This window comes from Danio rerio, chromosome 3 (genome assembly GCF_052040795.2).
Source record: "Danio rerio strain M-AB ecotype USA chromosome 3, GRCz13ab, whole genome shotgun sequence".
NCBI lineage: Eukaryota > Metazoa > Chordata > Actinopteri > Cypriniformes > Danionidae > Danio > Danio rerio.
The window spans coordinates 15014324-15032103 of record NC_141023.1 but is presented as its reverse complement, the minus strand read 5'-3'; the positions used below and the strand labels follow the sequence as shown (position 1 = coordinate 15032103).

Genomic DNA, 17780 nt, shown 5'->3' with positions numbered 1-17780 from the left:
CACACTATACTATAGCATGGTTTAGGGCTATCTATTGTTTCAGCATTAATATTGCATCGACAATAGACACATTGCAAAATCTGCAATGGAAAGTTGGCATTATACCTGGCCAGGAACCACAGTTCAAAACATTGTGGAATTATTGCAAAGCTTAATCTTAATAGAGTGAATGTTTTTTGATTTGCTTGTGTTTTTAAGGCCTGTGATTGAAAAGTCAAGCCATTTGTGTATAAGAAATGATCTCGATTGTAGCTTTAACAAAGAGTAATTGTATTTTGTATACACACACTCAGTAAAAAAATATTACAAAAAGTCAACAAATATTTCAGTTTGTTTATTTATCCTAAATTTGTTAAGTTATACAAAGTTTAAGTTAATATTTTGAGTCAGTCTGATTGGTGTACGCTGAGTTGACTACAAAATTTCATTTGATTTAACTAAAATAATTAAGGCAGCAATTTTTGTAACAAAATGATATGACAAAACGCCATGAATTCGTTTTAATGTTTTTATATTAATATTTATAATTTAAACAGATTTCAACAAAATTTTTTAGTTCATTAATTTTCCTTCGGCTTAGTCCCTGATTATCAGAGGTCGCCACAGCGGAATAAACCACTAATTTTTTGATATACAAAATTTTACTTAATATTTTAGTCAGTTGACTGATGTAAGTTCAGATGACTAAAAAAATTCCTTTGATTTAATAAAAAAAAAAACATGAGTACAATAAAGACTATACAGTGCTATCCATTTATATTTGATTATTTAATTTCTGTACATGAAATTCTGAAAACTCTCAGAATAACATTATAAAGCTTTATTTCTTTTCTTTGTTGTTTTTTTCGGTTTATCTATGCTTATAATTTGTATATTATATTTTATGCAGATGCATTGTCCTACAAAATCATCCCAATCAGTCTAAAGAGCATTATTTCCATAGGGTGATCTGGTGAAATTATATTTATATTGCAATATAAATCAGAAAAACAAAACATTGCATTGTCCATTTTTTTCCAATATCATGCAGCCCTAGTGTGGTTCAGAAACACTACAGTATATCTACAAAAAATTATTCCTTTTTGTCCTCTGGGGGAGGTGGTAGTAATAAGGTAAGCAATCAATAACTGACAAAGAATCATAATATTATTAGACAATAATGCAGACTTGGGGTGGTAAAAGAGGTGTGCAATATTTTCTCATTAGTGTCAATTATTCTGCTGGTAACCATGGTTACCTTAAGGCATTATTGATATGATGTATTGAAGACATCTGTTTGACTGGTGTCTAGGACTAATTACACTCCTGGTCCCCAGTCTCCATTCTAATACATCCTTTCAAAGCTAAAATTAAGAAATCAATATTTTTTTCAGCATCAAATCAGCGTATTAAAGGGATAGTTCACACAAAAAATGAATATTACAACATTTATTCCTCATGTGGTTTTAAACATGTATGATTTCCTTTCTTCTGTTGAACACAAAGGAAGATATTTTGAGGAATGCTCATTGCTGGGAATCGACTTAAATAGGAAACAATACTAAGGAAGTCAATGGGTGACAGCTAGCAGCATTTCTCAAAATATCTTCTTTTGTGTTCAACAGCAGAAAAAACTCTCAAACAGGTTTGAAACAAGTGTGAATGGTGAGTAAATGATGACAGAATTTAGTTTTTGAGTGAACTATCCCTTTAAAATGATTTCTGAAGGATTGTTTGATATTTAGGTAATGAAAAGAAACCACCACAAGAATAATTTCACATCAAAATAAGCAAAAACATAAACCAATCATTTAAAATTGTAATAATATTTCTCTTTTACAGCTCTTAATGTATTTTAATTAAACTCATGCAGCCTTCATGAACATAATAATGTCTTTAGAAACATAAAATCCAAGCCAACATATGCGAATAAGTAATTAAATTATTTTTAATTATTTAGATAATTTTGTTCAACCAAAAAAAAATTAAGGTTTAGTCATCATTTACTCTTCTTTAATATATAAGTTTGTTCTGTTGAAGGCAAAAGAAGATATTTTAAAGAATGTTCGACATCCATAATAGAAAAACACTACAGCTATCAATGGCTACCAGTTTTCAACATTCTTCATAATATCTTCTTTTGTGTTCAATAGTAGAATCTCAAACCGCTTTGGCACTTTTTGAGTGTATTGTCCCTTTAAATTAAACCTTAATTTAAATTTACTTACTGTACATAAACTAATACATCATAACCTCAAAAATATCTTCTTGTAAAAGGGCCAAGTGGGTTCAGAGAGGCCGGTAACATGTCACAAAGACAAAAAGAGACTGGAATTAGTGGAGACTATGAGACGGAGTACACAGTTAACCTTATGGGGATTTAATTACACAATCTAATCAAATAACATGATCAGTAAATCTGATCAAAGCAGGAGAGGCTGTATCTCTGTCTGCTTGGCAAGCTTCAGGCTTCTTGTTTGACTGTGATTGTAATAGCAAGTGAGAAGTCTACAGACACCAAACTCACATTAAACCTTCTGATCCAAGGTCATCACAAAAGCCGTTTTCGACATTGTTACATGTTAAAGATCCTTTCTGGTTATTCTAAGCATGTCAAACAAAATAATACTGGTGGTTTTGAACCATACTTTGGCAAAGTGTATTATGTATTTAATATAAATTTCACAACTCTTCTTTATTAAAACTGTAGGATTGTCTAATGTTTGTTATTGCAGTTAGTTGTGCAAAACCTAATACTGTATTGGGTTGTTCATATGTTTATATCACTATAATACTATGTTGTATCACCATGTAATTAAACGACGGATTAAATTAATGGCTTTAGTATGACTGTAGTACACACTGTAATACACACTGTAGTATTTCATAGAAGATACTGTAGTATTTTTTAATGCAAGTATATGTTACTTTATTTATTATCCAACTTAAAATAAGCCACAGATGTTTTAATTTCCTTAATTCTGTCAATGAATGTGATATATTAAAAAAGTAAAAGGACTTTTCTTTGTCCTTGCATGTCTGACTATTGCTCTTTCCTAAAAAATGTTTTAACTTGAGGTCTACTGAGCTCAGAGCTTAATTAATACCTTAATATGAAAAGATGTTATTACGTGCTGCAATCAGCCGTCTTATGATTAAACACTGCTCTTTTAATTTAATGGAAACCTCAGCTCCTGTGAGACAGCTGATGATTGGTCAAAGCGAGCAAAAAAGGTTAGAGAGTGTATATTGAATTAAATATGTTTAACAATAAACTATATTAATTATTTTATTTTTTTAAACAATCATTTATATTTTGAATGGGGTGAATGGGGTTGTGCTGGCCAGCAGGATTTTACACAACAGCGCCTCCCTGCGGTTGTCTTCAAACATTTATTTAGCGAAGTGTGTTTGTTTATTTATTTTGTTTGTTTATAGCAGAGTGTAGTTACTCTTCTCTGTAGTAAAATGTGTCAAGGGTATAAGAACATTTACATAAATAAACCAATTTTACTCTCGTTATTTATGGGACTGTAGTTAATGTTAATGTGGTGACATTTGGACGGGTGTCTCTCGGGTCTCTTTAAATTAGTCGAGTAAACAAAAGATAAAGAAACACTTTGTTTGAATATAGCTACTTGAAAACATCCATGACAACTTGTTAAATAATTAAGAGAGAGAGAGAGAGAGAGAGAGAGCAAATGGATTCGGTTACATATTTGAGAGCTAAGTTCGACCATCGACAAATTCAAATAGGCTATACACAAATTAGCATTAAAGATGCTAGCAGAGATATCTAATTTAAAAGGCATAAACTCACCTAAAAATGTAAGTAAGCTGAGGAAACAATACAGCAAGCCATTTAAAATGGTTTTATGTTGTTTATAGGATAACAGTGTTTTAATGAACCTGCTCCAAGACGTAGGCTACAGGGGCCTACTATTGAAAAAACTACATGCTAACGTTTTCACTATGGTTTTCACACCTGCCAATGCCCAGTGGCTTGATAAACATTAATTTGTTTATTTGTAAAATTGCACGTTATTAATTATAAGTATAAAAGTGAACATGGAGAGTTATAATTATATTTACATTATATTAATTATTTGTAGAATTATTTGTCACTGGTTCGAGCCTCGGCTGGGTCAGTTGGCATTCGGTTTCCCCCACAGTCCAAAGACATGCGCTATAGGTGAATTGGGTGAGCTAAATTGTCCGTATTGTATGTGTGTGAATAAGAGTGTATGGACGTTTCCCATTGATGGGCTGCAGCTGGAAGGGTATCCGCTGCGTAGTACATGCTGGATAAGTTAGCAGTTTATTCTGCTGTGGCGACCCCTGATTAATAGCCTAATAAAAGGGACTAAGCCGAAAAGAAAATGAATGAATGTATGTGTGTGAATGAGTGTGTATGGATGTTTCCCAGTGATGGGTTGCAGTTGAAAAGGCATCTGCTGTGTAAAAAATATGCTGGATAAGTTGGCGGTTCATTCCACTGTGGCGACCACTGATTAATAATAAAAAGGACCAAGCCGAAAAGAAAATGAATGAATGAATAAATGTATGTGTGTGTGTGAATAAGTGTGTATGGATATTTCCCATTACTGGGTTGCAGCTTAAAGGGCATCTGCTGTGTAAAACATATGCTGGATAAGTTGGTGGTTCATTCCACTGTGGCGACCACTGAATAATATAAAAAGGACTAAGCCGAAAATAAAATAAATGAATAATGTTTATTATGTAATAATTATAAGAACATTTGCAAATAAAGAAATGTTTATAAACCTTTTGGTTGTCTCTCCCCCACCTTCTTTCAAAAGTTGACAACAGAGATTTCATTTTGGCAGACGACTTATCTTTTGCTGATAACGGATGATCTTTTACTGATTATTAGCCATTCTCCCTCAAACCTGAGAAGTTTGTAGCGGCATGTGTTGGATTTTAAAATAGGCCTACACATGAAATACACACAAGTCATTTAGATACACTGAGAACCCCATTATCAGTGATATATCAGATTATATATTTTGTAATCAATATTTCTAATTACAATTAAGAATAGTTAGGTTTTAAATAGGAAAATTGCTGAAACTTGATTTTTTAAACAAGATGCTAATGGTCTAATCTGATTCAATAATCTATGCTAAGCTAAGCTAAAATGCTCCCGTCAGACCTAGAAATCGGCTGAATGTGTTTACAAATTGTAAAACTAAATTGTTTCATGAAAAACTGAATTGTTTCATTGTAAGGAAGTTGTCAAATGTGGAGTGTTCCTTGAAGTAGCCCCAGTCCAGTAGGTGGCAGAAATGCTCATCTACAGTCCGCGAATAGTCATTCAAAGGAGAGAACAAGCGAGTGTAGTGAGTTGCTTTTAATCGCGTGCTTTTATATGGTTTGTTTTCGTTTTAAACTTCGGCAAGATGTCTAGACTGGATAGATTACATTCGGCCCTGATGAAGCGGATGTCGGTTGTCATTCGTGAGATCTGGGTGGAGGTGGAAGCGACGGTGAAGGACTTCCAGAAAGAAACAGCACAAACACGGATAGAAAACGCCAAGCTTCGACAACTGCTGAAGGATGCGCTCACCAGGAACCATGCACAATTAAACGGTAAATTCATTACAACACACGCTGAGATTGTGTTTGGGCTCTGTTTTGTGTTTGTTTGAGGTCAAATTAACGCTCTCGTTAAAATCAATATGCTTGAATATTAGGCCGACATGTTAATTTGATTGCATTTTTAAGTTTATGTCTCGCTTCACTGGTCTTGTCCTATTCTGTGGACCATACAGCTTTATACTATAATTTTAGCACAGTTTGTTGTATAGATATTTAGTAAATTGGTGAAAAGACCATACTTTTTTCAGAAATATGAAGAAGAGAAAAGAGCAGACTTGGGCCGTAAGATATATTACCAATGCAACACAGCCATGCTGTTTGGAGGATATAAAGGGAAAATATAAACAGAGTACATATGACTTTATAAGTTACCAAAATGGCAATTTGGTAAAACTTTTTTGATTTATTTTTATTTAAACATGGTTACTAGAATTAATTTATTGAGTAAAAGATGTTCGAAATGTATATTAGTATGATTTAGTGTTTTATTTATTCATTCATTCATTCATTCATTTTCTTGTCGGCTTAGTCCCTTTATTAATCCGGGGTCGCCACAGCGGAATGAACCGCCAACTTATCCAGCAAGTTTTCACACAGCAGATGCCCGCAATCCATCTCTGGAAAACATCCACACACACATTCACACACACACTCATACACTACGGACAATTTAGCCTACCCAATTCACCTGTACCGCATGTCTTTGGACTGTGGGGAAACCGGAGCGCCCGGAGGAAACCCATGTGAAGGCAGGAAGAACATGCAAACTCCACACAGAAACGCCAACTGAGCCCAGGTTCGAACCAGCGACCTTCTTGCTGTGAGGCGACAGCACTACCTACTGCGCCACTGCCTCGCCGATTTAGTGTTTTATTTATACATAATCTTGAATATACACTACTGTCAGTAAGTTTGGGTATATTAAAGAAGATTGGACACATTACATTGACCAAAAGTAAAGCATATTTTGTAACCTTTCATGAAAGAATCATGAAAAAATGTATCGGGGATTCCTCAAAAATATCAAGCAGTCATCAATATTAATAATTATAAGACATGAAAAAAATATCGTAGCTAAAAATCACCTTATTACAGTCATTTCAGAAGGATCGTGTAAGACTGAATACTAGACAGGATGTTAAAATGTGTTTAATCAATTAGAAGTGCTATTAATATGTAAGATATTACTTTCTCACTGTATTTTGAACAAATAAATGCAACCTTAGTGAGCTTATGAAAGCAAAATATATGTACTGCAGACTCAGTTAGTTGGATCAGGTGTGTTTAATTAGGGTTAAAGCTAAACTGTGCTGATCTGCGGCTATCGAGGAACCGAGTTTGACACCTTTGGTGTAGACCAGGGGTTTCCAAATTTTTCAGCCTGCGACCCCAAAAATAAAAATGCCAGTGACCTCTTTATTCATCGTAGGTGGTTATAAATTTACAAACGTTGTGCACAAATCAATAGGCCTTTATAGACCATTTCAATGTGGTCATGTCACTGGCCATTGAACATGTTCTGCTTGTTATCAAATTATTTCATAACTGTAACATGAGGCAATTCAATAATAACTTTAAAACAGCTATCATAAGATTATTTATCAATATGTGGCTCTTTTTGGATTCTCTGAAGCTATAGAAATGAAAAATGTAAATCAGGAAATGCGTTGGGGCCATTGTTATTGTTTACATCCCTCAAAATGGTTTATAAACACTAGCATATTGACATCACACAGTGCAAGTCTTACAACCATATAATTATTATAGTCATTTATTAATTTGTTTCATTTAATATGAACCTCAGCTAAAGAGACTGGCAGACACAACATTTTCAGCACCAGTCTATTCTTGGTTTAATTTTGGAGAACACCACTCAAAAATCAATTTCACTGTTCAGTTATGTGTTTATTTGAATGTATTTGATTGCCGTAAAGGTGTCAGAAAGTTTAACCTGGTGCTATAAAATCAATCTGCTGCAGCTGAAGCTATTGCTGTGTTGTTAATCTAACGTAAACACACCAGTCCTATAAAAAATGATTAAAAGGCTGATGGCTTTTTATTTGCATGTTGTTGTTTTTTATGTGACAATAACTAATGTTTTCATCTTCTGTAGGTTATGGATAAAATATGGCAAATCTAATAGTTTACTAAAATGTATTTGACTTTTATAAATCGAGCGACTCCCTGTCATTGTCCCGTGATCCCCACTTTGGGATCCACTGGTGTAGACATTTAGATGACAGTGATTTCCACAAGCTATCACTTAAAACAGGATTTTTAAACTATAATTACCAAATGCATTTTATGTCTACTAAACCACAAAAACTACTAAGTTTAATGAAATGAATGAATAAAAAGTTACAAAGTAATGCAAAAAATTTGATATAGATTTTTTATTCATCCATTTTAATTTTAACTTAGTGTCTCTAAACACTAAGCTCCTGCTATAATATATGTATGTATGTATGTGTGTATATATATATATATATATATATATATATATATATATATATATATATATATATATATGTATATATGTATATATATATATATATATATGTATATATGTATGTGTGTATATATATATGTATGTGTGTGTGTATATGTATATATATATATATATATATATATATATATATATATATATATATATATATATATATATATATATGTGTATATATATATATATGTATGTGTGTGTGTGTGTGTGTGTGTGTATATATATATATATGTATGTGTGTGTGTGTGTGTGTGTGTGTATATATATATATATATATATATATATATATATATATATATATATATATATATATATATGTGTATATATATATGTGTGTGTGTGTATATATATATATATATATATATATATATGTGTATATATATATATATATATATATATATATATATATATATATATATATATAAATAATTAATTAAAAAAATTATATATATACGACAACAACGACGACACTGAATGCTTGTTATTTTGTTGCTTGAATGGTAGCTGTGACTGAGTAATGCTTTTAAAATGAAATGTAATTCCTCAATAGCGCACCTAACTGACGCCAAGCCAAGTCTGTCAAACAGGTTTTACAATAAATAATCAGTCATTACAAATATTATCACTGCATATTCAAAAAAAAGTATGATGCTTAGATGAATGACGACTCTAGCATCATTTAAATTATCCTTGAATCTGATGAGTTAAACTGGGTTCTAAACTGTTGTAAAATGCTCTATAATCATACACTTTAGACAGTTGGCTGGCAGCCATCCTGCTATCAATACTGAGTTCAGTTGTGCCTAACGATGCCCCATATTATTTAATTAAGTGATATAAAAAATGTCCTTATACATCAGCCTTTTATAGAGCTGAATAAGGTTAATCTAAAATGAAAACAATATTAATTGTTTTTAATTGTACTGTATTTACGGTGTCTGGTTGTTTTGTTTGCGCAACATGCACAACAAACACACCGTTATGGTTGATAAACTTAGTCTGTTTGAAGTCAGAACTTACAATGCTTATCTTGCTAGGGCATATTGTTATTCTTTCGGTGAACAATTAATCCATGCAAGATAATCCACTGAGAAAAAAGTCTGTTTTGGTAATCTTCATTCAAAGTCTGACCATTTGCTTCTGTGTTTGGAATGTCAGTTCTTCTCTGATGATGTCAGTTCGATGACTTCAGCCAAGATATTTCAAACTATGCCTATGGAACAAAATCAATGCCGAAAGTATTGATTTAAAAAGCTTGTTGAATAGCACAAACTGAAAAAAATAATACACTATTAACAAGTTCTTGCATTTTAATGACTTGAATTGCAGGGTGTGTATTTTTAGGTCCTGAAATTTAACATAGCTGTTGATGTAAGCTGTGAATATTTAAACTAAACATATTTCAAACACGTTTTCGTACTTGTAAATTCAATAATTCATATTCAATTTCCTGGTTTCACTTACAAAATATGTGTGACGTACAGTCCATAGGTAAAACTATTTATGGATTTTAAGGAAAGGATCTGGGTTCAGTCTACAGGACGGTTTACGACTTCTGGTGCCACAAAGTCTAGGTATCCAAGTGACATCTCCCTTTATCTAGAGTTTTGCCAGAAAAGGGGGACTAGGACTTAAAGACATTCCGGCCTCCCCCTTTTTACAAACACACACACACACACCCACACACACAAACTCACACACACACCCACACACACAAGGCTGTTCCGACAAATGAACTCAGAAATCCTGGATCAGCCCAAAATTAAATTGTTATGTTTTGTAAACTTTATATCTCGATTATGACTTTTCTTACCTGTATAACCCCTCATATAACCCGTACGCCTTGTTCCTTAAGGCCTTTTTAAAGCATAAATAATGTAAGCATGTGGGAATTATGTTGATGTACTTTTAAACCGCCCATGTTTGGTACCGATGGGTTTCTGCTGACATTTTACAACACATGATGCGTAGAGTATGATAATAACTCGTACGGCGTGCATTCTTTAATGCTCTGAATTAATGCTTTTCCGCATGCTTTGGGCGGACACTCAAATTTGCATATGAGCAGCCTCGAGGCAAAGGAAGTTTCCCGCTCAAACTTTGCCCTGAAATCATTGGTCGAGCATGTTGAGAGGGCGTGTAATGGAGCCCACGCATAAAAGCTGGCCCCTCTCCAAACTTTTTGGGGGCGAGCGGCTTTTGTGTGCCGCGTGGACCTTCCAGCCACGTTTTCTTATTTTTACTGCAAAGTAAACTCAGTTTAAAGTTGCGATCACATTCCTCCGACCTGTATTGCAAACTCCACGCATCAAGACAGGACACCGAAGGACTTACAGCACATCGGAAGAAACTCGCAAAGAGAGAGAGAGAGAGCACCAAATGCTAAAGTCCAGGTATTTTAGTCATGCAAATAAGCTGTGCCCCTTTTATCAAAAAGGTGTTTTTTTTAAATCTTGGTGATCCTTAATAGTGTGCGGAGCTGAAGTAGGTTTGCCACTCTTTATCTGAACCCTTTATTTCTTCACTTTGCTATTTCTCTCTGTTTGTTAAATGTTCATGTATGTACCTATCTCCATGTGGTATACCTTTGTTCTGTGTTTTATGTTATGTTCGTGCGATTGTTCGTTATGTCAGACTAGTCAATAATTCCCATTATAATCAAGTGAATTGTATTGTTTGCCTCACAGAAAAAGTCACTGAAGGATAGATTCCCCTGCCTAGCTGTTATAGGTTGATCAAAACTTATGAATGATTAATCTACTTCACAAGAAGTAGTAATAATTTCCTTTCTAAATGAATAGATCATTACCGGGTCTGGTTACGTTTATTTGGTCAAATTAACAATCAGTTAATCCAGAATATTAAAGATTAATAATAATTTGTTATTGTTGATCATTAATATTCATAATCTGAGAGTCTGCTCGGTCGAGGATCATATACAATTATATGTTTGTTTAACCAAATTGACCGAAGGTTAAGCCGGAATATCAATAATTAAGAATAAACTGTTATTGTTGATTATTAATATTCATAAACTGAGCTAAATTTTTACATATTCAATACCCTTTAAAAATACGATGCATAATCAAAAGGCAATTTTCAGTTCATTTTATTTCAGTTCAAATAATACCAGCTGGCAATACGTCTATGGAAGAATGAGTTATTAAAGATAGAGAATGTGTAACATCATATTCGTCAAAAGATGGTTTATGTGCATGAAACACCACCGGTCTGAGCAGGGCACAAGCCGGCGATACCGGCGTGGGAGACAAATGCTCTGAGGAGGCAAAGATTGCAGAACAACGTCTGTCGCTGGATCAGAGGAGTGAGGTTTACGCGATCGCAGCTGGCTTCCGTTACATAAGGGCAAATATAGATGACCAAAACATCATTTACTCATTTTACTCACACTCATTTTATTACTTATAATGGCCAAGACATTGATATTATTATTAAATGCTACTTTTGTGCCTTTATTAGCTTTTTTCTTGGGTTAATAATCTTAAATTATTTCATCTCCATCTGTTGGTGAATGAGCAGCTGGCGATCTTCAATCTGCAATCTATTGCTTTTCCTGGAGTTCCCAGATGTAATGTCGAATTCTAACAGTCGAATTTGAGCCACTGAATTTGTGGAAGCGAATATTTGAACTGAAATAAAATAAACTGAAAATGACCTTTTAAATATTATACATCGTATTTTTAATGATATTGAATATTTTAGTGAAACCTAGAAATTGAATATGAATTATTGAATTTACAAGTGAGAAAACGTGTTTGAAATATGTTTAGTTGAAATATTCACAGCTTAAATAAACAGCTATGTTCAATTTCAGGACCTAAAAATACAAGCCCTGCAATTCAAGTGATTAAAGTGCAAGAACTTGTTAATACGGTGTATTTTTTTCAGTTTGTGCTATTCAACAAGCTTTTTAATTCAATAGTTTTGGCACTGATTTTGTTCCATACTAGGGTTTACACAGTCTTCGTCTCTTTTTCGCTTTAACAACCAAATGGATGCTAAAGTCTATTTAACTGATTATATCTGAGAATTCAACAAGTTTTTTAAATCAAGACTTTTGTCATTGGTTTTGTTCGATATTTTGTGTATTTGTTCATTTTTTTTAATTTATGAATTGGTTTTGTTTATTTTTGAAATTTTGAATTGGTTTTGTGAATTTATGAATTGGTTTTGTTTATTTTTGAATTTATGAATTAGCTTTGTGTATTTTTGAATTTATGAATTGGTTTTGTGTATTTGTTTATTTTTAAATTTATAAATTTGTTTTGTTTATTTTTGAATTTATGAATTGGTTTTGCTTATTTTTGAATTTACGAATTGGTTTTGTGTATTTTTTAATTTACGAATTGGTTTTGTTTATTTTTGAATTAATGAATTGGTTTTGTGTATTTGTTTATTTTTAAATTCATGAATTGGTTTTGTTTATTTTTGAATTTATGAATTGGTTTTGTTTATTTTTTAATTTATGAATTAGTTTTGTGTATTTGTTTATTTTTAAATTCATGAATTGGTTTTGTTTATTTTTGAATTTATGAATTGGTTTTGTTTATTTTTGAATTTATGAATTGGTTTTGTTTATTTGTTTATTTTTAAATTCATGAATTGGTTTTGTTTATTTTTGAATTTATGAATTGGTTTTGTTTATTTTTTAATTTATGAATTAGTTTTGTGTATTTGTTTATTTTTAAATTTATGAATTGGTTTAGTTTATTTTTTAATTTATGAATTGATTTTGAATTTATGAATTGGTTTTGTTTATTTTTTAATTTATGAATAGCTTTGTGTATTTTTTAATTTATGAATTGGTTTTGTGTATTTGTTTATTTTTAAATTCATGAATTGGTTTTGTTTATTTTTAAATTTATGAATTGGTTTTGTTTATTTTTGAATTTATGAATTGGTTTTGTTTATTTTTGAATTTATGAATTGGTTTTGTTTTTTTTTTTGAATTTTCGAATTGGTTTTGTGTATTTTTGAATTTATGAATTGGTTTTGTGTATTTGTTTATTTTTAAATTTATAAGTTCGTTTTGTTTATTTTTGAATTTATGAATTGGTTTTGTTTATTTTTGAATTTACAAATTGGTTTTGTTTATTTTTTAATTTATGAATTGGTTTTGTGTATTTGTTTATTTTTAATTTCATGAATTGGTTTTGTTTATTTTTGAATTTATGAATTGGTTTTGTTTATTTGTTTATTTTTAAATTCATGAATTGGTTTTGTTTATTTTTTAATTTATGAATTAGTTTTGTGTATTTGTTTATTTTTTTTAATTTATGAATTGGTTTAGTTTATTTTTTAATTTATGAATTGGTTTTGTGTATTTGTTTATTTTTAATTTCATGAATTGGTTTTGTTTATTTTTGAATTTATGAATTGGTTTTGTTTATTTTTTAATTTATGAATTGGTTTTGTTTATTTTTTAATTTATGAATTGGTTTTGTGTATTTGTTTATTTTTAATTTCATGAATTGGTCTTGTTTATTTTTGAATTTATGAATTGGTTTTGTTTATTTGTTTATTTTTAAATTCATGAATTGGTTTTGTTTATTTTTGAATTTATGAATTGGTTTTGTTTATTTTTTAATTTATGAATTGGTTTTGTGTATTTGTTTATTTTTGAATTTATGAATTGGTTTAGTTTATTTTTTAATTTATGAATTGGTTTTGTGTATTTGTTTATTTTTGAATTTATGAATTGGTTTTGTTTATTTTTTAGTTTATGAATTGGTTTTGTTTATTTTTGAATTTTCGAATTGGATTTGTGTGTTTTTTAATTGTGTTTTGAATTTACAATTTGGGTTTTTGGAACTATATTTTGTAAATGCATTATTTTTTAGACTGATCTGGCTCCATAGTTTGCTATAGAGTGAATGAAATGCAAAACCAAACCCTGCCTCCTGCTTAATATTTCATTTCAGTTGGAAGAACATCAACAAACTGAAATAAGTCTCAGCAACTTCCAGTTCATACAGACTTTAACGTTTGAAAATAAAGTTTGATCTTGATCATCTTTACTGTTATGAATTGACTTTAAACCTCGTTGATGAATATTGCTTTAATGACCATCAATAATGCTACTAAAAATTATAATCACTCAATGTCATTTTCATACTGTTTTTTTTCTACATACAGGACAAGTTCAACCGAATGTTGTCCAACCCACAGAACAACCAAAACGTGTATTCAGGGCTCCAGCTGAATCAGCAAACCAAGTACATCAGCAAAAAGAGGCCGAGGTGCAGAGTCAGGATTCAGCAAGTGATCTGAAACCACGCATACAAGACGTCACTTCAATCTGTAAGACCGAGGCAGAAGACAGAGAGGTAAAAGATGCAGCACCTGGAGCTGAACAGCGGCTTTTACCTCAGACGGACAGCTCGAGTACAAATGAGAACACTGGAGTGGCGCTGAGGATTAAGACGGAGCCCGAAGACACCATCATCACGATAACATCTTCAGTTACTACAGCCCCTGCTCACGCCGGTACACATCAGGACTCCGAACCAGCCCAGCAGCTGAGACCGGCCAATGAGACGCTAAGAAGACCACAGCGAAAAGAGTGCCTTCGCACGCGGTACGGCAGAGCTAGGAGAGCAACCGCAAGAGATCACGATCTTGACGAAGGGCCGTACAAGTGTAACAAATGTGGCAGGCATCTAAAGGACTTGGCCAAGCTGCAGCTGCATAAGAAACTGCACGAGAGGTCCTTCATCTGTCACTGGTGCGGCAGGAACTTCTCCAAGTTTGATTACCTTCGGATGCACATGCGCACGCACACCGGAGAACGGCCGTACCGCTGCAACTGGTGCTCAAAGACCTTCAGCCAGAGCGGGAACATGAGGAGACATGAGCGCACATGCCAGAGATCCAACGAAGAACCCACAGCGCACATGCTAGATGATGAGCAGCAGCTGTCTGCAGAGTGACACACACAGACACACACACTGAGATAAAAGCTGTTAGGGTGATTGAGAGCTGAGATTTCATGTACGTTGGATACGTTGGATAAAAGTTGGATGTTTTATTGTTTTATCAAGAATTTTAGAAGCTTCCAGATTATACATCAGTGTTTCTCTACCATTTTCCTGTAGGACCACCGGCACTGCATGTTTTAGATTTCTTCTTTGTATGTCACACCTGTTACAGGTGTTTCAGTCTCTGCTAATAAGCTGATAATCTGAATCAGATGTGTTTGGTTAAGGAGATGTGGCAAATGTGCAGTGCTGGTAGTCCCACAGAAACATGGTTGAGGAACACTGTTATAGATGATACTTATGGCCGAAATGCTGTTTCTGTGCCCTTTTCCAGTCAGTTTCAGAAGTAAGAATGGACGTTTCCATTTTTTTCCTTTTGAGGAAGACCACATGCGAGTCTTTACTTCCAGACTGACGTTTTACTATTGTAAATACTCCAAAGAGAGCAGTATCTAGCCAATGAAATATTTTTAGGCAGTAATTGACTATTAAAAAATGTATATTCACTCATAGAAATCATGACTTTAATATGTGTATTAATTTCCTTTATTTTTCCAGGGGTAGACATCCTGTTTTTTTTAAAAACTGCTGATGTTCAGTAATCACAGGACATGATGAATCCGAAAATGAACTGCAAAATGATGTACTTTGAGAAGCTCGTGACTGTCAGATTTGTGTAAATGAGGACTTTTGTCATATGTAACAACAAACAGTTGAATAAACTAGATGAACCTGAATTTGACCTCCATAAAGATGTAATATGTGCACCTTGAAATCATTTAATTCCCACTTGTATGATTTTTGTAATTTAAAATGTATTGTCTAGTGAATCATGAGATCAAGCTCTGAATTACCAGTTAATATCGTACTAAGATACATTCATTTTTTTGTTACTAATATGACAATTATGCTATAAATGTGATTAAAGAGTGAGCAAGTAATAATTTTGGGGTGAGCTATACCTTTAACAGGAGACTGTCATTTTTGGTGAAACTATCCATCAAAGTTCATCCTCCTTGTCCCTGTGTTGACCCATTGAGAGTTTTATATTGCATTATTTTGCATAACAAACGTATGCAAATGGAAAGCTAATGTAAATTTTATTTTAGTATTTAACTATAGATGCCTTTGCAAATATGGAAATCCTTTAAATAATGTAGGAAGGTTTTTGTTTTTAATGGCAGTAGTTTCTATGAGTCTTTTAATGCTGTGCCAGTAGTTTCAGTGACTTCAGCAAAGTTACTGTGTACATTTTAATATTCCCAAGAATTGTGATCAGTAGCTGCAATTTGATCTACTTCATCGCAAGTGTTTGATTTAAAAATGTAGAAGTTTAAAATAAAGATTCTAATGAGTACAGAGTGCAAAAAAAAATATGGCTAAATAAAATGCTAACTTTCATAATGCTGCTATTCACATTTCTGTCTGCAACTCTATATAAATGTGTGCAATACTCTAAAAATTATTAATTGGATTTACTACTTTTTTTTTAAAGGTAAGTGGTTGCAAAAAAATGTAAATGCTCTGAATTTATTTTTATTATATATATATTATCCGATAAATAAATAATCGAAATTCAGTGTTGGGAAAGTTAGTTTTGAAAGTAATGCATTACAATATTGAAAAATAGTTAAGTTACTTTTTAGAGTAAGTAAGACATTACATTACTTTTGGGTTACTTTTACATGACTTTTTCTTAACTTTGCTGAGGCTTGATCTCTCTCTCTTTTTTTTATGAATAGAGGAGCTCTGCAATTAACAATCCACTGTATAACCTACACCTTCGTTTACTTTTTTTTCCTTTAATGCATGAAAAATAATGAGAATACTTCCATCGCAGAAATGTATCTTGGTTTCTGATTCTCTCACTGAGTGCATGAATTAACACGACAAATTTATTTTAATTCAGTATTTTTTTTTTTAAAGAAAAGCTTATTATAAAAACAAAACGTTTACTTAAATAAAACAATTTAAAAAGTAAATGAAGGATTATCACTTAACCTTTTTAAAGGTAATGCATCACTTTCAGGCAGCCTGGTGAAAGGCGTTGTTCTTTTTTATTAAAAAACATTTAAAGTACTTTTTTTTTTGCTGGATTAGCATGTCTGGTGGTAATAATAACCACCCTTTTTTGATGTACTAAAAACGTTTTCTAAAGTTTTAGAAATAACACTTATTTTTTAAATACAAATGTATTACATTATCATTAGGAAAAAATAGGAATCTGTTAAAGTTGAAATTAAAAGCTGTGGCCTGTTGTCATTTATTAGGCCAATAATAAACTCTCCAGCGCATTCGGCTTTCTTGTCACAATTTGGCCATTTAAATAAAATAAAAAAATGAATGAAAACAACAATAATAATAATGTAGATCTTCACAATTTTTCTAGCATCCCTTGTAAAAAAAGTTCATTTGAAAATTTATGGATAACCACAATAGCCAAAACAGTTTTCAAATAAATTTAATATGGTCTGCTTATGGTGCTTCATGGTCACTTTTAGTTTCAAAAATAAGGTCCAAAATTTTAAATAAAAGTTAATTGTAAAACGTTTTCTCTTTTTAAAAACAATACAGCGAAAGTCAGATTGTAAAATGAAAATGTTTGTTAGCACTGGCCAGAACCGAGCTGAAGTCCTGCCCAAGCGACAGCCAACACAGGATTCCACTTGTCTTGATCTTAAAGC

At 32.2% G+C, this 17780-nt stretch overlaps 3 protein-coding genes across 7 annotated transcripts in view; 2 read left to right on the top strand and 1 right to left on the bottom strand.

Moving 5' to 3' along the window:
- The window catches only part of doc2a (double C2-like domains, alpha), a 206381-nt gene that overhangs the window by 6959 nt on the left and 181642 nt on the right, over positions 1-17780 (bottom strand). The gene's annotated exons all lie outside the window — the stretch shown is intronic.
- mvp (major vault protein) overlaps positions 1-17780 on the top strand; it is a 238613-nt gene that overhangs the window by 51630 nt on the left and 169203 nt on the right. The gene's annotated exons all lie outside the window — the stretch shown is intronic.
- zgc:66443 lies at positions 5320-15871 on the top strand. 4 transcript variants are annotated; one of them, XR_015479704.1, is made up of 3 exons: positions 5320-5589; positions 14255-15209; positions 15344-15833. XR_015479704.1 is itself a non-coding variant. In NM_213535.1 (2 exon segments), coding segments are annotated over 2 exon segments (984 nt in total). In that variant the 5' UTR covers positions 5342-5399; the 3' UTR covers positions 15049-15871.

What these genes read in the sequence shown, in the direction of transcription:
- zgc:66443 (XM_087242445.1), top strand. Translation starts at nt 14,194, where the DNA reads ATGCTACTAAAAATTATAATCACTCAATGTCATTTTCATACTGTTTTT.